The sequence below is a fragment of the Tinamus guttatus genome, unplaced genomic scaffold (genome assembly GCF_059628265.1).
Source record: "Tinamus guttatus ecotype Peru unplaced genomic scaffold, ASM5962826v1 Tinamus_guttatus_pri_ptg000155l, whole genome shotgun sequence".
Classification (NCBI taxonomy): domain Eukaryota; kingdom Metazoa; phylum Chordata; class Aves; order Tinamiformes; family Tinamidae; genus Tinamus; species Tinamus guttatus.
In genome coordinates, this window is record NW_028288689.1 from 8,555,892 (window position 1) to 8,581,085 (window position 25,194).

The 25,194-nt window shown below is 57.1% G+C and overlaps 2 protein-coding genes across 2 annotated transcripts in view; one reads left to right on the forward strand and one right to left on the reverse strand.

Moving 5' to 3' along the window:
- PFDN1 (prefoldin subunit 1) overlaps nucleotides 1-7,004 on the forward strand; it is a 29,148-nt gene extending 22,144 nt beyond the window's left edge. The window contains exon 4 of the mRNA XM_010211306.2: nucleotides 6,899-7,004. Coding sequence (XP_010209608.1) covers nucleotides 6,899-6,982 — 84 coding nt within the window. The 3' untranslated portion in view covers nucleotides 6,983-7,004. The remainder of the gene's footprint in view (nucleotides 1-6,898) is intronic.
- Nucleotides 7,005-9,436: 2,432 nt separating this feature from the next.
- On the reverse strand, nucleotides 9,437-19,747 carry CYSTM1 (cysteine rich transmembrane module containing 1). The gene is made up of 2 exons (XM_088522524.1): nucleotides 19,488-19,747; nucleotides 9,437-9,744 (listed from the first exon to the last, which is right to left on the reverse strand). The coding sequence occupies exons 1-2, from the start codon at nucleotides 19,729-19,731 to the stop codon at nucleotides 9,638-9,640; spliced, it is 351 nt and encodes a 116-aa protein (XP_088378650.1). The 5' UTR covers nucleotides 19,732-19,747; the 3' UTR covers nucleotides 9,437-9,637.
- Nucleotides 19,748-25,194: the final 5,447 nt, after the last annotated feature.

Genomic DNA, 25,194 nt, shown 5'->3' on the forward strand with positions numbered 1-25,194 from the left:
ATTAGTAATTCCTCGTTAGTTGTCCCTGCACCAAAGACTGCAAAATAAGCCCAGGCACTAGCTGAGAGGGCAAAGGCTTTGCAATTGGTCACGGCTCTTTATTTTCACTGTCCCTATTGTTACTTTTATGTAAATAATTATAGCTTTTAAAAGTGGGAAAATAATTAATATGGGTGTTGATTGAGAACTTTTAAAGCCCTTTAGAAACAAATTATGGCAATGCTTTCAAAATAGATTTGTCTCTGAGTTTGTTCTAGGATTTTTTGGGGGGGAGGTTTTGCTCTGGTTTAAAAAAAAAAAAAGGCAACTGGAAAAAGCTTTTCAGGGAAAGTTTCCCAGCAAGCTAGCATTCCTTTGTAGTTCAGGGGAAAGTGAAATGCATTATGCATTAGTAAAAAAACCACTTCTTCCTCTGTGTCTAAATGGTTTTATCCGTCCAGGATCCTACACTTAGTCATCTGGGTCTGAAAACACTGCTTGTTTCCTTTGATTAGCATTAAGCTGCTCTTATGAATGCACTGAAATCGTTCTAACACAAAAGTGATAGATAAGTCACTCTTTGTCATTTTAAACCACGGTCTGATTCATTGTCAAAGCTCTCCTTTGTATTTATGGCTGCCAAGTATCCAAAGCAACGCGCGTAGCTGGAAACGGGTCCCTCTCCAAATTCCTCCTCGCGTGAGTAATATTTAGTCACCAAACGCAGGGCCACTCTGTTCGCCTGAGTCACTGGGCCCGGGGCGCCCGCTCCGCCGAATGCCCTGCACTTGGGTGGCTCTGGGGAGGGGGTTGTTGGTCCCTTCCCCTTCCACACACAACACCCCTGCTCCGGATCCGGCGGGGGAGAGCAGGAAGCGATTACGGGGAGAGCTGGTTCCTCCCTGCACAGCCTGAGTCACCTTCCAAGGCCGCACCTTGCTGCGCAGGTGCTGGCTCGTCACAGCTTCCTGCCGGAGCCGCGGCCCGGCCCGGAGCTGGCCCCGTCCTTCCTGGGGCATGCCCGGAGCCGCTGCCCCACATGGAGCTGGCCCTGTCCCTCCTGGGGCCTGCTCAGAGCTGTGGCCCCGCATGGAGCCGGTCCTGTCCCTCCTGGGGCCTGCCTGGAGCTATGGCCCGGCCCTGTCCCTCCTGGGGCCTGCCCGGAGCCGCTGCCCCACATGGAGCCAGCCCTGTCCCTCCCGGGGCCTGCGGAGCAGCCGGAGGTTGGGGCTGAACCGCCCAGCAGGGCAGGCGCAAGGGGAGCCCGAGAGGTGCTGCTCGCTTAGGAGCGAGCGTGCTCCTCTTGCTGGTCCTTGGGATTTAGGGTAGTTCTGTCAAAATGGTCATGCTTTGGCCCAGGCTGTAAGAGCTGGAAAAAAAATGTATGACTTGGCAAAGGTCATAAAAAGTCACATTACTAGATACACTCTGAGCAGCTGAAGCGGTTTTAGGAACCAAAGTGCAAAATTAAGGAACTTCAATGCATTTGGGAAGCAGTAGTTGGGTGAGGGCATTTCCGCCAAAGCAGAATGTGGGGATTTACAGATTCTGGGTGTTCTCCTCCTCCCCAGGTTCTCTGCCTTTGGCTTGACCCCGCGGTCATTGACTCCGTGCTTACCAAGGGCAGTACCTGCATTGAAGCAGGTACTGAGAAAACATTTCTTAGAAAACATTCCTCTAAATGGGCAGTTTTGCCAAGCAGGGGTCTCCCAGGAGCAGTCTCCTGGTCAATAATACATTTCTGCTGCCACCTACTGACGCCTCAGCAGGGGCCGTGCGCTGGCAGGAGTGACGGGGAGCTGGAGTGCGGGGTTCCCCCGTGCTCCCCAGCCCCAGAGCAGCCGGCTGCTCCTCTCCAAGACGCTGCACGTGGCCCTTGCGCCGAGAGGCTGCTCCGCACGTGTGTTTTCCTGGCCATTAGTGTTCCTTCTATGAAGCATCCCCTCCCCTGGTACTGTAGTTGTGAGCTAGTGGCTGTTTTACCAAACTAGCTGTGTCTGTGAGCACGTTCCTCGGCGTTGCAGTGGTGGCAGGAGCGCTTCTGGAGTGCTGGAAGGGGCTCGGTACGCAGGGAGGGCAGTTCTGCTCCAGCAGTTCTCCAGGCACCTGCTGCCAACGACCCTCCTGAGCTGATGACTGTGTTTCAATGCTCAATGTGCTTTCTAACTGGGACAGCTTGTGCCTTTCTCTGCTCTAATCCAGATGCTTTGGAAATGACCGAGGCTCCCCATAGCTCTCTGGAAAGAACAGCTAAGGGAAAACCCAACCATCTGAATCATCATTTCTCCTCTCCAGTAAATGGCATCATCGTGCTTCTGTCAGCAACCGTCATCAAAAACCAGCTGGGCACCCTTCTTACTCCTCTTTGTTCTTGAGCAAACTCTAGGCAACTTCCTGGGAGCAATAACCCCGCTTGGAAAGCCTGGTTGAAGTGTATGAGCGTGTCCTGGATGCTGCCTGTGACCCCAGCGTGTCCGTGCGCCACACGGTGTCACACAGGGTGAGGTCGGCACTGGGCGGCCCCATTGGGGCATAGGACCGAGTACAGACCCAGTCAGGCCTGTCCGCAGAGCCCACCGCATTCCAGGTTCTCCCAAGGCAGGACGAGTCGGGTGCTGTGCAACAGGTCCGCCCGGCTGCTGGGAACGTGTTCCAGTGAAATCACTTTAAACAAGGGTGCGCTCTGCTCAGTGCCCTCAGACTGACCGAACCCTTGGATTTCATGGCTGTGTGGGAGCAGTTCAGTGTTGCTGTTCTCCAGCATGGGTTATGGAGGCAATTTCAGCCATCGCGAAAGCAGCGGCAGCCCCTGTGGGTACGAGGAGCCCGTGCTGCTCCTGCCTTACCTGCAGCATGCAGACGGCAGCCCCTTCTTCCCTCGTGGGGAAGATCCTCCTGCAGACAAGCGTGTGCGCCCCGCTCCATATTGGGATCTGCTTCTTGCTTTCCCAAAGAGTGTCCGCATGGAGGCCCTTGAGGAATGCCAAAAATGGCCTGGGGTGACTTTGGGAGAAACAGAACCTCTTGGCTGGCAGGTCATCTGGTGTCACCAGATGAGTTATAGCAGGCTGCTATTTGAGGCGCTGTGTCATGCCCGAGGACTCTGCAGCGTTCCTCAGCACGGCAGCACCTGCAGGCTGGTGGCCATGTATGCTGCCAGCGGGGCTGCGCGCTCGGGAAGGGGCCTGCCAGCCTGCGGCATCTGCACGCATGGGGGTTTGTGAAAAATATTTCTGTTTAGATGGAGGCAGTTAATATTCGTGGGTTTCAGGGCAGGCTTTGCAATGCTGAATTACAACAAAAGGCTTAAACTGCCGTGTTATCTCTGAAGTGAAGAGAAAAAAGCGAATTTTAAAGACCAAGAGGAGTGAAATTTGGACAAAGCACTGTTTAAAGGAGGAAATTCACCTGCAAGTTCCAGGCGTAACACAGCATGAATGGCTTTTGGCTGCTGTTTTGTGGTTTCTTGCTGAGCGCAGGCATTCTGTATAGGCCCTCAGAGGTGAGGATACACGTCTGGAAACACTGTCCTAAATTACCCACTCTAGACAAGCCTCAGCAGACATGTGGGTCTGGCCAAAAACTGACAAAGGCAAAGAAGCCGAATTGCAGCGCCGTAGGAAACGTTGCTTTGGTCATCTCAAGCAAGCCAGCAAGGAGCTGATTAACAGACCTTTCTTGCTGTGGAATTTGTGGATGCTGGTTCTTTCATCTGCCAGGAATGTAAGGTCTGGATGCATCATCACACTCCTCTCGTAAAGCGCTGCTTCAGCTCTAGTCTTGTTCGCAAAGTGATGCAATAAAGTGGAGGTGGGAAGGTATCGGGTGGAACGGGGCTTCCTGGAGTGCCACAAGGTCATGGGCTGTGTCTGTGAACCACAACTTCTCCAGGGCGGGAGCTCTAGCTCTATCTATGTTAAATCTAGTGCTTCTGCAGCTGCTCTTGAAAGCAAATAGTGTGGGATCAGGAGCGAGCCGGCAGTGGGGGCGAAGTCCAAGGGAGAGGCGCTGTGCGGAACAGCGGCAGGGCCAGGTGTGCAGGGCATCCGTCCTGCCCCGAGTGAGGGCGGGAGGGCAGCTCCCCGGGGCACTCGGGTAGCGCATGTGAGCAGTGAGGTGAGATGCGGGGCGCTACGGGAGCATATCAGAACACCATAGCGCAAGTGCCGTTTGCTGCTCGGTGCCCCGCGGCTGCAGCGGACTGCCCGAAACGCAGCCGTGCCACAAAGCGGCACTTGTGGCATCAGCTCTGCTAACCCCAGGAGTGGCAAATAACCTCCAGCCAGAAGGCTGTGCTGTGTGCGAGCAGACGGAGGACCCGGCCCCCTCACTGAGCTGGAGCCATGAGCTGCCGAGCCAGCCTCGTCCTGCTGTGCCCTCTCTATCCCCTGTGTCCCCTCTATATCCCCTGTGCTCCTTCTATATCCCTTGTGTCCCCTCTATATCCCCTGCATCCCCTCTATCCCCTGTACCCCCTCTGTCCCCCGTGCTCTTGGCCCCGCTTCTTATGCAGCCGCTGGCTCCGTGGGGCCAGCCCAGGCATCCCAGGGGACGTGGCCCTGCCGTGCTGAGGGCTCCGATCACTGGCAGCCCCTCGGCCTTCCCCGAGTAATTCTCCTCCCTCAGGCCTGCCCCGAGCCTCGTGGCTCACGCAGTGGTTTTGGGAAGGCAGTTTCTGGCCCCGCTGCTCGGGAGGGCCCCGAGGGTTTTGTGGCTCCTCTGCCGAGCTCTGGCAGCGGCGGCTTCCCATGTGCGTAGCCCACAGGGCCGGGGTGCTGCCCCGGCAAGTGGTGCTGCCGGAGAAGCCACGTCCTCAGGTAGCAGCGAGCAGCAGTTTTCACCTCCCTTAGGGACCAAGCCTGGCAGGATGGTCCTGGCATTTCACTGGGAATTTGCTGCTACTTGCAAATGCTCAGAGCTGTAAACGTGGGGAAGAGCTGACGCCCAGCAGGCGCTGCCAGGCCCCGTACGAGGGGCGAGGGGAGCTGGGCTGAGCGGGAGCTGCACCGCAGCACCCGGCCTGGGTCGAGCCGCGTGGAGCGCGTTCGGGGAGGGGGTTCCCACCAGCGCAGCCGATGGAGCAGCCTCGGAGCGGCGCAAGGATGACTTCAGTGCGCGGCTGCCAGCCCGGCGGGCCGGGCTGTGACGTGGTAGTGGGTGTCAGCCCTGCTTGCTCACGGCGCGGCGCCCCGGGAGGCCGGCGGGAGTCACAGCGAGTTCCTGTCTAGACCCCGGTAATTGGGGCAAGGAGAGCTTTGCACGCCAGTTCCTGCTGCTGCCCCCGGGATTGCCTAAGCAGAAACCGGCGACGACTCCTCAGGAAGCTGCTCCCCCTTGCTGTGTGGAAAACGCCGCGGCCGCCGGGCCGGGCTGGCTGCGCCCCGGAGCGGCGGCCGTCCCCAGGCGGGCGCTGCCCCTCCGCGCCGCAGCCCCGCTCCCGGCTCCGGTGCTCCCGGCCTCGGGGGCTCTGCCGGCCGGCGCTCACCCTGCGCTGCCTCCTGGGCGGCTCTGGCCTCTCCCCGCGCGGCTGGCACTGCGGCCCCTCATTCGCACCTCAGACCGCCCCTGTGAGGGCTGCGCGCACCCTGCCCTCGAGCAGCCGCCGCGGGGAATCCGCGAGGACTCGTGGGCAGCCGCGCTGGCTCCTCGCCCCTGTGTGGCTCCTGGCGCTGCTCTCCCCTGCCAGGCCGCACGGACGTGCTCACTGCATGGTGGGCACCAGCACCGGCACAGCTGCTTCCCGCTGCATGTGGTGCCCGTGCAGGACCGAGCGGTGCCGAGGGCCTCCGGCGGCTCCCGCAAGCTGCTCTGGGTTGTGGTGGCATTTGGAGGCCGCTCGGTGGGTCAGTGCAGCCCGCGGCCGGGGCTCCTGCTTGGGGCCGAGGTGCTTTGGGGACAGGGGTGACCACGCGAGTGCTTGCTGGCTCCGAGCTCGGCCAGGAGCCCCAGCTCCTCGCGAGGCCGCTGCGGAGGAGGAGCAGGAGCCCAGGCGGTGCGGCCGGACCCTGGGCACCTCCCGCGGGCTCCGCCAGTGGCACCTCCTTCCCAGGGGCTGCTCTGCGGAGCCTCCCAGCACCCCCCTCGCGGCCAGCGCCGACCCGGGCCTTGGCCGAGCCCGGGATGCTGGCGGCTCCCGCGCAGCAGCTCTTCCCACGGGCCAGCCCAGCCGCTGTCCCCTGTTGTTTGGAAACCCAGAGAATATGGGGAAAAGAGCCAAGGGCAGAATTTTTCCAGCACCCAGGAACACCCAAATGGGCCGGGGGAAAAAAAAAAAAAAAAAAAAAAAAGCCACCTGCGAGGTGCCCCTGAGGACGCGCAGCTCCCACACATGCCCAGGGCCTAACGAAAGGTGATTGAGGCAGCGCCCGTGCTGCATGACGATGGCAGGGAGTGCTTGAGGCTGCACCTGACAGAGAGGAGGGCCAGGCTCTCAGAACCTGGCCAGCAGGGAGAAAGAGCTTTTTGTTTTCCTTTTTCTTTTTTTTTCAAACTCGTGTATGAAAGAATTCTGCTGACCACTACTGGCCTCGGCATAACACTGTGCTCATCATTCCCACCAAGGCTTCTCGATAGAAGACCGTTTCAGGCTCCGGTTTCCTTACGCTTCATCCCTGCAGTCACCATCTCCAACTCTGCTGTGGCCCCAGCAAATAGGAGGAGAAAGGTTGGGCACGAACAAAATTCAAGGTCTATGTAAACTGCCTGGCCAAAAAAAAAAAAAAAAAAAGCGGCTGAATGTTAACTCTTCACTGTCAACGAGCAATAACTGTCCTTCCCAAGAGGCCTCGTGGGCCATCACAGGCCGCTTAGGTTGTCCCTGGATGTTTCCTTGCTCCATCCCCTCGGGCACGCACTGTCAGCAGTGGGGTGGACATTAACTGTTTTCTGCTCTTGTTTTTTTTTTTTTTTTGCCTTGCAGCAGAAGAAGTCGTACCTGGAGCGGAGCGTGAAGGAGGCGGAGGACAACATCCGGGAGATGCTGCTGGCCCGAAGGGCACAGTAGCTGCCAGCTCCTGCCCGGCGCCACGGTGAGCCCGGAGTGAGTGTTGCCTGTGGTCACCGCTGCCTGGTGCATGGGGACCTGTCCCGCCTTGCCTGGAGCTGCTTGTTTCAATAAACTGCTGCAGAGCCTGCGGTCACTCATTCTTCTGCCTGCAGCGTCTCGCAGGGGTCAGCGAGCGAGACACTCAAGGGCCAGTTGTGTCCTCATCGTGGTGGACTTGGCTGAGTGCAGGTGCCAGGCGTGAGCTCCCCGCAGCGCTCAGCGCCCAGACGAGCGCTGTGCAGGGAGTCCTCAGGGTCTGGCTGCGGCTGCTCCCGCTCAGGTGTCTTGGGGACACCCTGGCACACGGGTCCTCTCCGGAGCAGCAGCGGTGCAGGTTAGAGGCAGCACTGGGGGCCGGATGCGGGGTCCCCTCGCTGGAGAGCGGGCGCAGCCCTCCTGCTCCAGAGACCCCGTGTCCTGCTCAGGCCGGGCTGCACGGCTCGGCTGCGTCCTGGCCATCTCCGCGGCTGACCCGGGCTGTCATTTGTCTCGCTGGTGACAGGCTGGTGCCCTGGGCCCCTCCAGGAGCGCAGGCCGGCCGCTTGCTCGCGGCGGGCAGTGCCACCCTGTGCTCGGCACGTGCAGTGCACCCTCCCACTCACGGAGCCTTTTCATTTTTTTAATTGTAAAGTGGAGCAAAGATGTTCCTCATGGACAGCAGCAGCCCCATCCTGCTCAAGGCCCTGCTGCAGCATGTGCAGGGGCTGCCCAAGTGTCGCAGCCCCAGCTTCTGGGGACGGAGCGGGGCCAGGGCCACCCCGCAGGACCCCACGATCCCGGGGCAGCAGCAGGGCCCCGCGCGTGCCCTGCGCCCTGGCCCTGTGCCTCCCTGAGGACCTGAGGCCGCATGTGGGGGCAGGACGGGCAGCCCCTGCGCCGGCCCTGCGCGGCTGCTGCCGCATCCCGGCCCCCGGCGCCAAGGAGCAGCCGAGCCTTGGGGCTCCCCACGCACAATCCGCCTCTGATGGCGCTGCCGGTGCCCGGGGCTGCCCTGGCGAAGGCAGCGCCCTAAGGCACAGGCAGAAAAAACAGGCGTGCACATTCGAAAAGCTTGGCTACCTCGAGAGCTGATTTTCAAGCACTGTGGAGCAAAGGCGGCTTGGGGCAATTGGGGGGCAGTTTTGCTCCTGGCAAAGGCAAGAAGGGAGCTGCAGAGCTGGGGGGGGACCCTCGCCCGTGGGCACAGCTGAAGGCAGCTGCCCTGCCTCGTTCCCTGCAGATAAAAGCTTTTTATCCCTCCTCTGGCCCCGCATGCTGTGAAGCGGCTTCAGGCAGAAACCCTCAGCGCTAGATTAATCCATGGCCTTGTTTTTTTCCATACCCAGCTCCTCACCTCCCCTAAAGCTGCTCTGCAGCGGGGGGGGGATGATGGATCCCTGCAGGGCAGCGGCTCCTGGCAGCTGCTGCCAGCACAGCGGGAGGTGGAGGGAGACACTTCCCTCGGCGCTGCCTTTCCCCGCAGGACAGATAGGCCCCCACCTCAGGGGGCAGAAGGAGACCTGGAGTATCACAAGCTCTAGGACAGCCCTGAGCGGAAGAGAGGGCTGAAAACCCCCGCTGAGGGGAGGCAGGAGCTGCCTGTGCCAGGACGACCCGCCTCTGAGCTGCCCCCGCCAGCAGGTTCATAGAATCATAGAATCACAGAATCCTTAAGGTTGGAAGGGACCTCTAGAGGGCATCTAGTCCAACCCCCCTGCACACGCAGGGTCACCTAGAGCATGTGGCACAGGACTGCGTCCAAGCGGGTTTGAAGATCTCCAGAGAAGGAGACTCCACAACCTCTCTGGGCAGCCTGTTCCGGTGCTCTGTCACCCTCACTGTTAAGAAATTTTTCCTTAAGTTCCTGTCGAACTTTTGGTGTTTCAGTTTGTGGCTGTTTCCTCTAGTTCTGTCGGTGGCCACCAGTGAAAGGAGGCCAGCACCATCCCCCTCACTGCCTCCCTTGAGGTACTTCTAGACACTGCTCAGGTCCCTCTCAGCCTTCTCTTCTCCAGGCTGAACAGGCCCAGCTCCCTCAGCCTCTCCTCATAGGGCAGATGTTCCAGGCCCCGATCATCCTTGTGGCCCTGTGCTGGACTCTCTCCAGCAGCTCAACATCCCTCTTGTCTTGTGGAGCCCAGAACTGGAAGGTTTGGGTGCCTGGGCAGCGCAGTGACTGTGGGAGAGCCCCGCACTGGCCCAAGCAGCGCCACGGCCCCGGCCCCGAGCAGGGATGGCCCCGCTTCCTGCAGCAGAGCTGCTCAGGAGACAGCGACAGGGAGAGGACACCCTCTGTTGGACAGATTTATTGAAACAGTCAGGACCGAGCAAAGAAAATCAACGGTTGGCTTTAATTATTGCATATACCTTCATCTCTAGGACTAGGAAAACGTCACCTGATAAATACACATTTTATCAGAATGCCTTTGGCCAAAATACACCATTAGCACATTCTTCAAGAGTTACAACAAAAGTCTTAGAAATCTTAAAAAGGGATTTTCCTTTACTAAAATAAAGGAGCGCACCCCCTCCCCGGCGCTAGGGCTGACAGACAGGAGCTCGCGGCTGCGCGAAGCGGAGCGTTGATTGCAGTGACGGAGCGGAGTGGGGCCGGGAGCTGCATGGCGGCGGCCGTCAGGTCAGCATGTCCCAGAGGCAGCAGCAGCAGAGCGCGGTCCAGCACGCCGTGAGGCAGGCGCTCTCGCCCGAGTCGTCCCTGCGCCGCTCCTCCACCACGTACACTGCGCGACAGAGCAGAGCCCGCGTTAGCGCGCGGCGAGAGCGGCCCCACAGCACCCAGCCTGCGAGCGACCCCTCTCACAGCGGGAGGCAGCGGCTTCACCCTCGCGCCTGCAATGGCCTGGAGGCCCTTTGGGCTGCAGACTCTCTGCACGAGCCAGGGACCCACCCCTACCCGGCCATGTGGCTGGGGTGGCTGCGCAGGGGAATCCCGCCAGCCCGTGGACCTGCGCTGCGCTCCGATCGGGACACAAGCACGAGGGGCAGAGCAGCAGGAGCAGATTCTTCACAGAACCGCAGAAGGGCTGAGGTTGGGAGGGACCCATTCAGCCCAACGCCCTGCTCCAGCAGGGACACCTCGAGCATGGGGCACAGAGTGGCATCCAGGTGGGTTTGGAAGATCTCCAGGGAAGGAGCCTCCACAGCCTCTCTGGGCAGCCTGTGCCAGGGCTCGACTGGATTTTTGTCACCTGGATTTTTGTCCAATTTTTGTTACTACAGACCAGCAAGGCGCCTGGTTCAGCCCGGAACACGTCCGTGGGTCAGTGGCTCCCCCCATCCATGGGGGGACGCGGGGTCCCGGGGCAGCGGGGAGGCGCCTTTCCAGGCAGCAGGTCCCGGGGCAGTGGCAGGACAGGGAGGTGGCCCCGCCTGCCCTCCGTGAGCGGGAGGGTGAGGGATGAGGCAGGGGCCGCGCGGGACACGTCTTCCCCGGAGCCTCCCTCTCGCCGCCCGTTTCCCCCTGTCCCTGGGCCCCTGCACAGCTGCCCCAGGGGCAGGAAAAACAGGCCACGGGCAGAGGGCTCCGGGCTGAGCAGAAGGCGGATGTGGAAGAAACGAGGGAAGACTCCCAGCACCCAGCCTGTGCCATGGGGTCACTTCTGTGCACAAGCAAAAGCTGCAGAAAGCCCCAAAGCTTTAGCACAGGGGAGATGACGAGAAGCTGCACGTGGCCTGGCTGTGCGGATAGGAGTCAGACGAGCCCCTGGGGCAGTTTTCCAGGAGCTGCCCCTTTTCCATAGCTACAGGTGCACGTGGGATTTGTCAGCTTGCTTTAACAACAGACCCTGGCTCTGCCCTGGTCTTCCCGCGGAGGCTGCTGGCAGGTCCCTGCTCCACTGGTGTCCCCGCACACGGCAGTGCCAGCAGCCTGTGGCACTGGCGGGGGGCCCTGCCGCCTCCCTGCTCTCTGCACAGGGCGCTGCAGCCTCCCATGACCCGTCACACCCAGAGCCCCCCTTGCAAAGGGAAGAAGGAAATCTGCCCCAGGAGGCGATGGAGGTCTGGACAGCAGCCTCACATGTCCACACGCAGGTGGCAGCCCCCACCTCGCACTGCAGCAGCCTCCCCAAGGCTCCACATTTGAGCACCCGGAGCAGCCCCGGCTGTCCCTGTGCTGCTCCCTCGGGAGAAGCCACCTGAATCTGCTGCTCCGTCTGCACCCGGCACTCGAACCTGGGGCCGGGCTGCTGCTCCTGCCCCCGAGCTGCTCCGACCGGGGAGCTGCCCCATCCCATCCCACCGTGCTCAGGGCTGCGGCCCCGGCCCGTTCTGCTGGGTTCAGCGCTGCGGTCCCGTCCCATCCCGTCCCGTCCCGCTTGGTGCTGCAGCCCTGGCCCGTCTCATCTTGTCCTGCCATACTTGGCTCTGCGGCCCCGTCCCGTCCCGCGGGGCGGCAGGCAGAGACCCCCAGTGCCGCACATGCTGCTCCGTGGCGCTCCTGACCCGGAGCCCAGAAGGGCAGCGACGCAGCGCATGGGCAGCGATGCAGGAACGCGGGCCGATTGCAGGGACGCGGCAGCGCCCGCCTCACTGAGCTGAAACCACCGGGCTTCCTCCCTGCAGCTGCAGAGCTCTGAGGCCACCGCTCACTCTACAGTGTCAGGACAAAGCAAGACAAAACCGCCTCCGCGGCGGTCCAAGGAGCCGGGTACAGCGGTGCCGTGGAGCCGAGCAGCAGGACGGGCACGAAGGGGAAGGGCAGAGATGGCCGAGGGCCCTTTGCTGTCCCCCAAAGGGCTGCTCGGCCGCCCTGCCCCGCAGCCAGGAGCTCTTCCCACGCGTCCAGGAGGCTCCTGGAGGCACTCGCTCTGCCCCAGCCCTGCAGCTGCCTCGGCTTTTAGCCCCTGCGTGCGCCTCCCACTGCCGAGCGCGGAGCCGCAGGGCTCAAATAGCCCCGAGCCGCCCCGGGATGCCCCTTGTGCCGTCTGGGTGCTGGGGGAGCAGGAGGGCAGCAGGGAACAACAGCCAGAGCAGATCCCACCCAGGAGCCTCTGCAGGGCCCGATTCCCGGGGAAGGCAGCACCTTCCACACACAGGGAGCAGCCAAGGGGCAGGCCGGGCACAGCGGGTCCCGGTGCTGCCAGAACGCGCGGAGTCACCGGCGTTGAGGGCAGAGCAGCGGCAGCCCCCAGGCTCGGGCACGGCCCAAGTGGCCTCGGCAGCAACTGCCGCTCTCTCCTCATCAGCAGGGTGGGCTGAAGAGCTGCTGTCTGAGGGCAGGAGTTCAGGGCCAAGCTTCTGTACATCCACTGGGCAAAGACCAAAACGGGGAGGACGGGGAGTGCAGCTCGGTGTTGATGAAAAGCTACATTTGAGCCAAGACACCATTCAGGGAAGAAACCTAGAAGCACTGCCTCCTTCTACTGGAACTGACGCCAGGGCTTCACTGGAGAGCAAGCCAGAGCAGCGCTAGCAAACGCCCGATGCGGCTCTGCAGTGGTGCATGAACACTGCAGAGCCTGGCAGCGCGCAAGAACCAGGAGTGCGATGACCAGCTGATGGCCTGTTAAAAAGGAGTGGGTCAAAGGCAGTTTCACTGCAGACTTCCTCATCCTGAAGCAGAGCTGATGCAGTCCACAGCAATTCACAGCAACTGCCTAAGGCTGGAGGGTACAAGAAGAGTTTGCCTCAGGTGCTTAGGATTAATCCATTAGAAGCCTCAAAGAAAGCCAAGGAGTGTCTGGAACATGACACTGACAGCCGCTGAAGTGCTGTTACGAAACACCCACTGAAAAATTCAACAGACTGGCTTTTCCGAGCAGGAGCCGGTGCCTGGGACACGGGCACTGTTCCTGCAGGGCTGGCTCCCATCCGCACCCGCGTCTGCTGGTGCCCAGCAGCGCCCCGGGGCCAGGGCGGCTCTTCCCCTTGAGTTCCCACCTTCGGCCATCTCTCCTGCACTTCTGTTTTCCCTGCTCACCTTGTTGCAAAGTCATTTTTAAGCGGTTGATGCAAAAGCACGAACACCCCCTAAGAACCCCGGGCAGGGGAACGAGCACCTGCGGCCGCAGCAGCACAGGGGCAGCGGCCGCCCGGGCGCCTCGCGGAGCAGCAGGGCATTCTGCAAAGGCCCCTTCCCCGCAGGGCGACGGGCACTGAGAGCCCGTCCCGTCCTGTCCCCCCGCTCTGCTGGAGTCCGAAGGCTCCCCCAGAGCAGCAGCCTCCTTATGGCCCCGGCCCCTTCCCACAGGGGGTCGTTTTAGGGAAATGTCGTTTTAGGGAAAGCCCCAGGCAAGACCCATTTGCAACAGAAACATTGGGGAAGTCACTGACTTCCAGCATGGCCATTCCCAGAGAGCGAGAGCATAAACAGGGCAGCTCTGCCATGGTGAGAACTGCCATCGGCCAGTGACAAGGACAGAGCAGGGCGCAGCTTGGAGAGGAAACTTAATCCTCCCATTGAGTTTCCTGAGAAAAAAGGGTGACGTGGAATCCGATGCCCAGACTCGCCCAGTTTGGTGGCGCTGCAGGCTGGGGTCAGCGAATGACCCTTGCTGCGAACGGGCAGCGCTCCTGGCAATCGCGCAGTGCCAGGCTGCGCAGCGCAAACAACCCCTGCTTTAATTCTGTAAAACAAACACCACGATGCCTGGTCATTTCACGTATACGCTTCTTTATCTTAAGCACACACATTTCGTTTCTGCGCCTACCCAATTCATACGTTAACCATTAGCTCCATGAGGAAGCAGCCACCAGCAGGAACTTTCCCCTGCCCCTGGCACCACCTCAGGCTGCGACGTCCCCTGTGGCAGCGCCTCCCCGATGGAGACTTGTTCTCTTGAGGATGGTCTGCACCGTGCTGAGCCCGCGTGTGCCACCGCGGCGCGTCCGCAGGGCACGGCCACGCGCTGCCGCTTCCGCCGGGACAAGGCGCACAGAGGAGGGACCAATAAGCCATTTCCCACAGGTGATTAAAGTGTTTTTTAGTGCTGCCTCTGCACCAAGAGCTCTGTTTATACTCGTCCACGCAGCACGTAAGGAATCATGTTTAATACCATGTACCCCTGCTTTAATATTGATGGCTGAAGTGCAGTCTACAGCAGATTGCGAAGGCCAAGAAGCCCATACCTGCTTCCACCTTCAAGACATTCTCCCTTGACTTTCTCAGCAGCCACTCCGAGCAGGAAATTCAGGAGCAGAGACGGGCCCGAGGGCATTAGTGGCAATCCAAGGGGCTTCTAAAGGGCCAAAACAGCCGCCACAAGATCCACCTTCTGCAGCTCTGAATGGCTCTGCAGCTGCCTCAGCTACTTGAGAGGGAAGAGGAGCAACAAGGAGGGCAGCGGGCGACGCAGGTGGCTGCACTGGTCAGGCACCCCCGCGGCCCAGCCGGGCTCGACGTGAGCTGGTCCCCGAGCAGACGCTGCCCCCGCCAAACCTGGTACCATCTGCGGGATGATACCGGGAAGGGTGGAGAAGCCCCATGTGGCAGGAGCGGGAGCTCCCCGGCCTCGCGAGCGGCTCCTGTGAACACGGCGTCTCCAGGGAGCTCCGGGCGAGGAGCATCCCCCACGGTGACGGCAACGCACACAGAGACGGTGACACGGGGCTTCTCGCCCAGCCGGGGCTGCCGGCGCCCACACAGGCCTGGCCACGGACAGGGCACGGAGTCGCCCTCCGGCTGAGCTCTCTTCCCTCCCGAGCACACGGACACGGTGCTCACCCGGCCTTCAGGATACGGCGGGGACCAGGGAGCATGAGAACAACCAGCGTTTACGGAGCACAAGTGTCCCCGGGAAGGGCTCAGCGCCTGAAATGCAGGGCAGGAGGCACTTCCCGAGGAGGATCCGCCCTGGAGCGCGCAGGGCCGCGGACACGGCCACGCTGGCAGCCTGCTGAGGGCACTGGGAATGTAGGGTTGAGATTTCACTCCTGCTCTAAACTGCAGAGACAATTCTGGAATTTCCAGAATTTGAGAACTTCTGATTTTTCTCCCCAGCGGGAAATCCTGATTCATACCTTCAGGGAAGCATTTTCCACCCATCAGCACATTTCTCAGCCTCCCCCAGTAGTTTCCACTTGCTCTTCAGCTCCAGCGCTCCATTTAAGCAAGACCTTGCCTGGAGCTCACAGCGCGAGTTCAGTCTTTCCAGGGGGCTCCTTGGAGGCTCCTGGATGGCAGAGCAAAGGGACCCGCTCCCGTTCTAAAGCGCAGGGAATGTGGTGCTGGGAGAACTGCTCAGAGCAGCCAGAGCCCTGCACGAGTTCCCCGTTATCCAAGGCAGGAAAGGCCCAGGGCTCCGCAGAGCAGCAGCCCTGTTTACCCCGGGCACGGGCCTGGTCTGGCCCGTCTGTGTGAGGCGCTTTGCGGGCACAGTGCCCGGGCCACCAAGCCCTTTCTGTGCATCAGATTCTTCTCTCATTACCCGGCCCTTGGGAGCGAGGAGCGGTTAAGGTGAGGGTGTTCCAGACACGGGCTGCGGGACAGCCCTGTTTGCCAGCAAACAGCCCCGTGTTTGCTCAGTCCCTGCCGTGACGCAGCAGTGCGATCCTGCGAGCTCGCCAGGTCCCAAGGACACAGGCGAGGGAACGGGTGACGATGCGGTTGTGGCAAAGGAGCGTTCGTTTCTCTGCCTGGACACTGGCACGGGGTGTCCAAAGTTGCAGGTCCATCAGGAAGGATGGATACACAACACAGAGCTGCAATTTGTGCAAGGAAACTGCTGGAAAAGGCCGGCATAGGGAACACCGAGGCCGAGCAGAGCACTAACCAGCAAGCGCTTTCCAAATTAACGTGCTGCTCCACACCCCAGCGCATTCCGCTTTTTAAAGCGGGCTGTTAATCACAGCACTACATCTTGGCCCCAATTTATCCTGACAAGAAAGTCCCTGCTGACCAGTCAGCAGATATTTCACTTTCCTTACCCGCTTTGATGCTGAATTCATTCTGCAAGGAGGAAGGTGCTTTCTGGAAGTGTTTTCTTCCTCAGCAAGCCTTCTGCAGCCTGGATGGCCACCAGTTTCCCCTGCTTTGCTCCACGCAGACGTTGTGCTCGTGCTGTGCATCCTTCCCAGCTAGGCTTGGGACAGGCAGGTCCCCTTTACCCACCCAAAGCATTTGGGCATGGCAGACTACCAGGCTCCAGAAACTCAGGGTCACAGACAGACCCGAACACAGAGCCCTTAGCTTCTACAGCAGGCAAAACGTGAACAATAAATAAAATAAATCCACACATATCCTTTCAGAGCCGGGAAGCTGGATCAGATATCCTAAGGGATAACAACTCTCAGGCTCAGCACATAAATTATCAGCTGTAAAGGTCAAGCTGTTTATATCTACCAAACCTGGCCAAGGCGGTTACGGGGCCTTGCAGGATGCACTGGGGCTCTCAGGACCCGATGGTCAAAGCGCCTCCCGTCGGGTCCCGGCCTCCCGGCTCCCTCCGCAGCCCTGCGGAGCCGCTGCCCTTCCCAACGCGCCGCTTCCAACCCGCGGCACAAACACGTCCCCACAGCCTCCCCAGCGCGGCGGCGGGGCGGGCGCAGGGAGCAGAGGCCACCAGGGCCACGGCGCCAACATCACCATTAGGCTTCATGCACCAACTGCAGGCCAGTCCCTGCAGCTCAGCCACTCATCACGGTTAATTCATTGGCCCAGGGCAGAATATACCTGTGCTCCTTGGTCAGCACCGGCCTGGACCTTCCTCTGACGAGACGTTTCCTTGTTCCAGCAGCACCACCTTGGCGATCACACGGTGCTCGTTGCACCACGTCCCAGCCAAGTCTTTCCTCACTTAAAACTCCAGGGTTTCACCCCCTTTGCCAAGCACGACTCCAGTAAGAGGGACGTTTCCCCTCTAACCCCGCGGGACCTCCTGCCGAGCAGCTTCTTGCCCTGTTAAATCTCAGGTACACTTTTCTTCTTTAATAGAGAGAAGAAGCCATAAGGTTCTTCCTTTTTTTGAGGGCCAGGTGAAGAGGTGAGATCCACTGCTACTCGAGAAGGGCAGCTGGTCATTTGGTTACCAAGACTGTTGTCACCTTGGAAGGCAACTTCATTGCCAGGTTTTGAGAGCACTCAAATGAGGCAAAAAGGCATGTGCAGATCCAAAGCACCCGGGCAGCACCCCAGCGAGCCTGGGGCCTGACGCTGTGGGTGATGTTGTAACGTTGGACAGCATGATTTCCACCCGTGTGATGCACTCAGGGCCAAAGCCTGATGCATAAATAACCATTTCCACATGTGAGCACACCAGCTACAAGCCACAATGTACCAAGAGCTCCCCTGGCAGTTTCCCTACTGAGGAAAACAATTTCAGACATATTTTATAAAGCAGAGCACGTTGTCTACTCAGTTTTCAGCATGGACCCACATATGCTCACAAGGATTAATGCATTTGGAGTAGTTTAATTCATTAGATTAAGCAAAGTCATCCAGGAGAGCAAATCCATTCAGGAAGGAGGGCATCCACACAGCAGCTCTTCCCAGCTGTTTGGAAACACCCCAGGAATGGGCAAGCTGCATGAATTAAGGCCAGACCAGCTCGCTGCGCTAGTGCCTTGGTTAAATTTACATGTCAAGTTGACAAGACAGGTTAAGCCACAAACAGAGACATAACTTGTCTTGAAAAGCAGCTTTCTGGATACATAGGTTTTGCATTAGACACTCCTGGAGGTCATTACACCAAGCACAAAAGCTGCCTTCTGTCAAAGCATCAAATTACAAAGGTCAGGCTTCACTTTGAAGGACTGTCCAAAAAGGAGCAAGCAAAAAAGTGTTTAATAGAAGAATCAAGAAAAGGGAGCAGCTTTTGCAGAAAAAGTTATAGCCTTGATTTCCTATTAATAATGTTTCCCATCACATTGCCTCCCTCCTAGGAGCTCCTAAGCGCTCCGCTTTCCGGCTTGCACTGATTAAATATTTTACATGGGAAAAGAGGCGATTTCCCCCAAATACCCAGAAATGCCTTGTAGTCACTCCAACATTTTCCCGGAAAAGCCCTGCCTACGCTTCCATTCACGTGGCTGTGGACCCCAGGGAGGTCTGTGTGCAGCAGCCCCCAGCATTCTGACCAAGCACATTGAAAACCAGTTCTTGGAAAGGGCCTCACCAGGCTGGCTCGTCCTGCTGCCATTGCCAGGGCCTCTCTTAGGTTCAGAGAGCACCAAACTCCTGCTATGGGACGTCTCCATCCCCAGCGTCCCAGAAACCCAGGGCCTTGAGCAGCCCTTTGCTACACCGTGCTGCTGAGTCGGAGAAATCTCAAGTGACAGAGTACAGACGGGTGGTCAAAGCACAGGATTTGCCACAGAAAAGAAGAGCCTACAGACCCCTGCCCCAGGACGGCTCCGTGAGCGCTGAGGAGCGCTTGCCCGCCTTGTGGGAGCGCTTGCCCGCCTGTCTTTGAGGCTTCGGTGCATGGACCCTATGGCAGGTCAGTAGGTGACCTGCGGCGGCCGCTCGCGCCGCGCGTGGGAGCCCCGACAAGGGTGGCCACCCCGGCCTCCCCACTGCTCCCGGGCCAGCGACAGCGGGGAGCAGCAGCCAAGGCCAGCTCGGGCCGTGGCCAAGGTGCCGGGGACTTGTCTGAGTCCTGAACATCAACTTGAGACCCTCACCACAGCAGTACCCAAGGTGTTAACGCCTTGCATAGCTCAAATGCATTAATTCAGATTTTAATTAATGTACATTACTCTCATTTCTTTCCCAATTACCTCTCCATTATCATCACCCACCGTTAGCATTTCTTGCTGCATGCACCTCCACTCTCCCTGCAGCACAAACCCTGGTCCTTCTCCTTCCAGGAGGGAACTCGAGTCCCTGAACAGCAGCTCTACTGGGGGCTCCTCACACAGGCTCCTGCAGACCCTCCTCTTCCTCAGGAGGAGACAAGGCCTCGGCCCGCTGACAGCTCAAGGCTGCTCCAAGCTCTGCAGGGAGCTCGGGGCAGCTCTGGGCACCACATCAAGGCAGCAGTAGCTGCCAAGGGGGATCACACTGCTGCTCTTCCCTCCCCCAGAAATCTGAGACCGGTAACAGCTTCACAAACACACTTAAAAGCCTGGGAATTACTCGCTGGTACTGTCCAAACACACAGAAAGCTTCTCACGAGCTGGAAAAAGGAAATAAACCCACACCAACTGTGCGTCCACTAGGACATGAACTTGTGACTGTTACTAGCTTTAACTATCCCACCTGAAGGTTTAGATACCCAAGGGCCAGGCAGGATGAAAGTGCTGGCAAATACAAAGCTAGTAAAAATGGGTGCAGCTCCCTCAACACAGACATTTCCTTCAGGGATCAACAGCAAAGGTTTTCAGCATGTCAGACAACGCCAGACAATTATTATCCCAGAATCAATACGGCTGGAAAAGACCTTTAAGATCAAGTCCAACGGTGTTAGAGGCAACAAGATAATAAAGCAGGGAGACAGAGCTACAGCTGCTCCCACCACACGTAGCTCTGCCGAGCACTGCAAACACGGGGCACGCGCCCGGCAACGCGTGCGGCTCCAGGCCTTACCTGTGTTTTTGGGCCCATCGGCGTAGACGGGCCCCGGGGGCGGCGGCGGCGGTGGCGGCGGCGCGTTCTGCCAGCCGTACTGCGGGTAGGCCTGGTAGCCGGGCTGGCCCGGCGCGTAGGGCCCGGGCGGCCCCGGCGGGTAGCCCGGGTAGGGGCCGGGCGGCGCGCCGGGCTGCTGCGCGTACGGCGGGTACGGGGCCGTGGCGCCCGGGCCGGGGTAGGGCGGAGGGGTCTCGTAGCTCATGTGCGAGGCGCGATCTGTCCTGCAGAGAGAGAGACACAAAACACAGGGGGTTGGTTTCGCCTCTGCCTGCCCCTGCCAAGCACACACGGACCCACCTGCACTAACTGCAGAGCATCCGCTCATGCGCTCCAGCGGCAACGCTCTGAACCCAGCTCAGTTCCTGCCCACACTCTGGAAGTCACTTCTATGTGGCACGACTTCAGCACATCAGGAAAGACACCAATACCCTCATTTCCCAAGTCCCGCTTTTGCTTTTTGCCCTGAAATATTTAGGTCTTCCAGCTGCAAAGAAAATTCATCATCTTCCACTCGTGTGATTAAATTGCTTTTGAGAGAAATCTAGAAGTGATTACTCTGCATTTCTGTCAATATAAAAAAGCAGGTGCAGCCTAACAGTGCTCAGGCTAGATGAGAGGGTGAATGAGCACATCTACCTGAAATGCCCTTTTCCCAAAGACAACATTAGGCTTCTCCTGTTACAAGTATCTACATGACAGTTCTACAGGAATACTGTACCTGTAGAACTTCCTTGCGACATTGCAACGCAACAAATAATGTATTCTTGCAATAAAATGCTCCTCATCTGCCAAATAGCCACAATCAATGTCTTGCTCAGTCTCATTCCAAAAAAGCAATACCAAAGAGACTGCAGAAATGCACAAAATCTACTTGGCATTGCTGTAAAACCTACCTAACATATTCCTCATCCTGCAGCCATCGATACAAGACTGTCACCTGAATACTGCGCTTTTAATTAAGCTAAGTAACACAACTGAGAAAGGCATTTTCTTAATAGGTTTCCCCAAGCTTCCCTCTGCCTGAGGAACATAAGAACCACCCTAATTTAAACAGTTTTATCCTGCTGTTATGACAGGCTTTAGAGGACTCACCATTTCCTTATGCTCTAGGTCCCTTCCTACATCCCACAAGATTCTGGGAGAAATACCCGGGAGCTTCCTCGCTCCTGCTGGCAGAGCAGAGGAGGGGGCTGCAGGACCTGCTGGTGGAGGAGGCCAGCAGCCCCATGAGTCCCCTCCTGTGACAGTATTTACGACTCATCAGGCTGCGTTTTCTCAGACCCTGCCAGCCTGCAGTTCAGCATTCAGCTGAATTAACTCCCATGCTTTTTTTGCTCTGCAGCCCAAAGTCCCAATTAACTGCCGTGGCAATGCTGGTACCTGTCAGGAGATCTTTTTTCTGAATGCCTCTGACAAGGGTTTCGCCTGTAAAGCCAATGCCAGTCCTTGAGGATTTGTGCGTGTTTCACCGGGAGCTCCCTGCCCTGGCTCTGCCTCACCAGGACCGACGCAGCAGCCGGCCCCGGGAATCTCTAGTTCTGCTGTGTTCGACATTCCCAAGACGAGAAGGACATGCAGCGTTCTAGAGCATCACACCACACAGGGTGTCTTTCTTTAGGAATCCTTAGAGCTCAGCGTGCTTCAGCTGAGCTTATCAGCAGTCCAGAAAAAATACATTCACTAGTTTTACCATTCCCTTATTTAAGGGAGTAGCCAGCTCAAAGCTCAATTTTATGAGCTCCGGTGAAGCCCTGTGAGGTCCTCACATCTGTCCCTTCACGTGCATCAATTCACATCTATCTACCTTTACTATCACCACCACTTTAGTGCTGCCAAAAGACTCAGAACGTTGCAATTCTTCAGTCGGCTGCGAGCTCCTTCAGGCAGTGAAAGACTTAAGCAGATTTTAGGAACTGGAAGGCAACACGTTTGTATTTCAGATGAAGCAGTGCCCCTCATACGCTGATGCAGCCAGGAGGAATCACGTTTGGTGCACGGTAGCTCTGAATTCGGCTGCCCTGGCACTGGTGGAGACAGAGGGTACAGCGAGAGGCCTGGATCCCGAGGATGGTGACGGGAACCTGCGGATGCCACCGCCCCTTGCCATGCCTGCAGCACTAGGAAGCAGTTTTCCAATACAGAGCTCTAATGGAAAGTACATTTAGCATCAACAATCCAACTCTTGGCAACGAGCCTAGACCCTAAATTACATTTCACAGGAACAGGATCCAAATGAAAAAAGGCACAAGCGGCTCCTAAATAGCCCTGGGTCTGTGTTTCCCTCTTACCAGCTTCTTTCCAAGCTCCATTTAGTGATTGCATAAAAGGTACATTAAGGATAAATGGCAAGATATCCCCTTTTGCTCTACGCATTTCCAGGTAGCGCTCGCACCCAGCTGCCCACCCACCTCACCAAGCAGCAGCATCAGCCTGGTTGGAGAGATGAAGCTCTTGTGCGGTCCATTTATTCCAGCAAAAGCCTCCCTCCAAAATATTTTGCTTCCCAACACATGTGTCTAAGCAGAAAGGAAAATCCCAGCTTCAGTCTACCAGTGGAAACGAGGAAATGCAGCTTTGCTCGCCCCAGGGTGCCCAGCTGGCACACAGCACCCACAGGGCCAGCAGAGAGGGACCTCTGGAACCTACGAGGGCCTGATGTTACGCTGACAGCATTCGCCTCAGATGAAGCCACCTTTAAGATTTAAGTCACAAGCTGTGTTCTTGCTGCTGTCTCCAGGGGACTCTGCAACAAAACAGCCTCATGGCACGTTTGAACAACAGGAATCACCTGCCGAAGAGACCTTAGTGCCGTGGCGGTTCTCAACACAGGAACCCTCCTCAGAAATACCCCTTGGAGCGCCTGCTGCCCCCACGTGCTGTGCGCTGAGTGCCACGGGTGCCTCGGGCTGCGGGAGCAGAAGGGAGAAACTGCAATAGCTGCTGGCACAGTCTCGAAAAAACCAAACCCCCCAAACGAGCGGCCACAAAGCAATTTTACTGCTACTACAGGACCTGCAGGTTTACGTGGAAAAACCTTCGGGTTTATCAGCCAGCTGAGAGAAGGCAATGAGAACACAAGGCTTAAGAGACCATCAGAAGAGGAGCCAGGAGGCAGAGAACCGATCTTGAGGCTTGAGGCAGATGCACAACTTGAAGGTCACCACATATGTAAGTGGCTGCAGTATAATGTATGGAAAAGCAGAGGCCTTTACAGAACTCATTGCACATTGGGGCATTAATAACTGCAGGCCAAATATTTCTGCAACATTATTGTTCAAGCCTTTGGATATGTGCAACATTATATAGATGTTCTTAGGCATTTCTAGAAGTATCTCTAAAATACTAAGTCTGCATTTAAAGAGAAGCATTGCAACAGTTTAAAGGTGCAACAAATACTAAAAACAAAAATCACTGAAAACCCCTGAATGTCAACAGGAATTGAACCAGAACCTGCAAACAATAATTACAGTAAGAATCCTGGCTAGTCCAACTGAAAGTGGAATAAAACCAGACAATATAGCTGGCAAGAAGGTTAGTATGAGAACCTAACATAGGGATGTTTGCACTGGTCATTCAGATGGTGTTCAGATCAGATGGTCCCATTCAGATGGGACGGCCCCAGCGCTAATGAGTGGATGGGGCTGCTGCTCTGATTGCAGGAGGGCAGCTTCTAAGGCATAGCAAGGTTTAGTGCATGTGCACCACAAGAAACTACAGCTTCATTACTCAGTTATATTCCTTACAGGCTGGAAAATGGAGCTGGATTGAGATCTCTCCTTGTGCTTTCTCAGGTCTCCTGCTTCTTTGCACCATACATGCGGCTGTAACATGATGCTTTATGTCAGCCCAAAAGAACGATACAAGAATCCTCTTTACTGGCTGCCTTGTCGCAGAATACAAGTGAAGACTTTTAATATAACACGTTGTCAAGAGTGAAAAGAAAGCCCTGACCTTATGCTCCAGGTTATTTATGCAACACTTCTACATTTCAAGCTGAAGAGAAGCTATTGAAGCTCAGAGAACTGCCATCAACAGCTCAAAAATCAAGGGATACTCCAATAACGAGCAACACTGATGTGGAAATAGTGTTCTGACGTAGAATCAAACGAGCTCTAGCTTAGTCATCGTGAGCAGCAGGTTTCAGCAGGCCAGACATGTCCTGTGAAGCAGGGGCCTCCTGCAACCCTGCAGGCTGCCTGTCACCGTGGCTCTCAGCTTCCTCTCAGGGGACCGTGTGTGCTCCTTTCTGCACAAGTTGGTCACAGCCGGGATGCGTATCCGGTGCCACAAAAACAGGGACCAACTGAAGAACCACGGAAAGGCGTCCCTGCCTCGCACTGGGGGCACCGGGCAGAGCACGCACCTCATTTGCAGAGCTGGGGGCAGCGATCCCATCACACAGTGAGCAAGTCCCAGTCATTCTTCCAGGAATCTCAATCACTGGTGGCCCCATGCCAGAACCTGACCATAATGACACAGTCTGCCTGACTGAATCACGTGTCCTGCCGTCTTTCTCTATTCCCCAAAATGACAGAGCGAGTGCTATTTTTTACTCATTGAGCCATATGGTGTCAGTTCGGAAAAGGAAATGGAGACAGACAAAGCACACAAAACAGGAGTAGAAAACATCAATATTGACGGCGGGCTTTTGGACACTGCGCCTGGGAGCTCAGAACTCCCACCAGCAGCTTCCCCCACCCCTAGGGAAGGCGACAGCACAGCCCAGCACCCCGAGATATAGGGGATGCATCGGGGAAAAACGCAGACCTCTATTCAAAAGTCCAAGTCATACAAGGTCCAAGTCTACCCACAGCAACATATTAATCTGAACATGTTCCAAACTAGCCTTAGAGCAAACAGTCCCCTGTTTACAATAAACACAGCCCCTCCTGTAATTCCCTAACCATAACGCGACGCACAGCAACACCTCTGCTTATGTGCAGAGATTTCCCTGCCCATGGGAAGTGTTTTACGGACAGACTTCCCACCGTGGTGCTTGGGAGACAGCACAGCCGCTCCCTGAATCACAGAACTGAAAAGGGCCTTCGAGATCAAGTCCAAACGTAAACCCTTAACTGACACGGGGGTGCACCCAAAGGGTCCTCACCCCCAGGAAGCTGCTCTTTTCCAAGCCACCCTCCGCAAGTGGCTACGGCCAAGACCCACTGGCATGTGGGGATCATCAGCTCCGTGTCTCAGATCTTTCGAGAATGACAAATCAGTATTTTAAACAAAGGCAGCGTTCATTAGAAATGAAGCAGGGCAGCCAGTGACAGACTCGGAATGCTGCAAAAGTTCCGGGACTTGATAAAAAACGCTCTGCGCAGCAGAGAATATTATTAGCCACAACGCACACTAATACTCTAGACTGTCCCTAAGAAAAAGACATTGAAATATAATCACTATAATTAAGCCCCAGCATTTTATGCCTCTTTTTTGGTTTGGGTGAAATAGCATAAGTGCTTCTAGGAAACACTGTCTTTTTATTACAAAAAAATGATGTGGTAAAAGCATGAGATAACTGACAGCTGCTCAGCACTATAGCTGTAACCAACCTGCGTTTACTACGTCGCAGAGATTCACAGCATCTAGAGGCACGGCTGAACCTTCTGTGCACGCAGGTCTCAGAACAACAGAAGTCCTGGCAAAAGGGAAGCATCAAAAC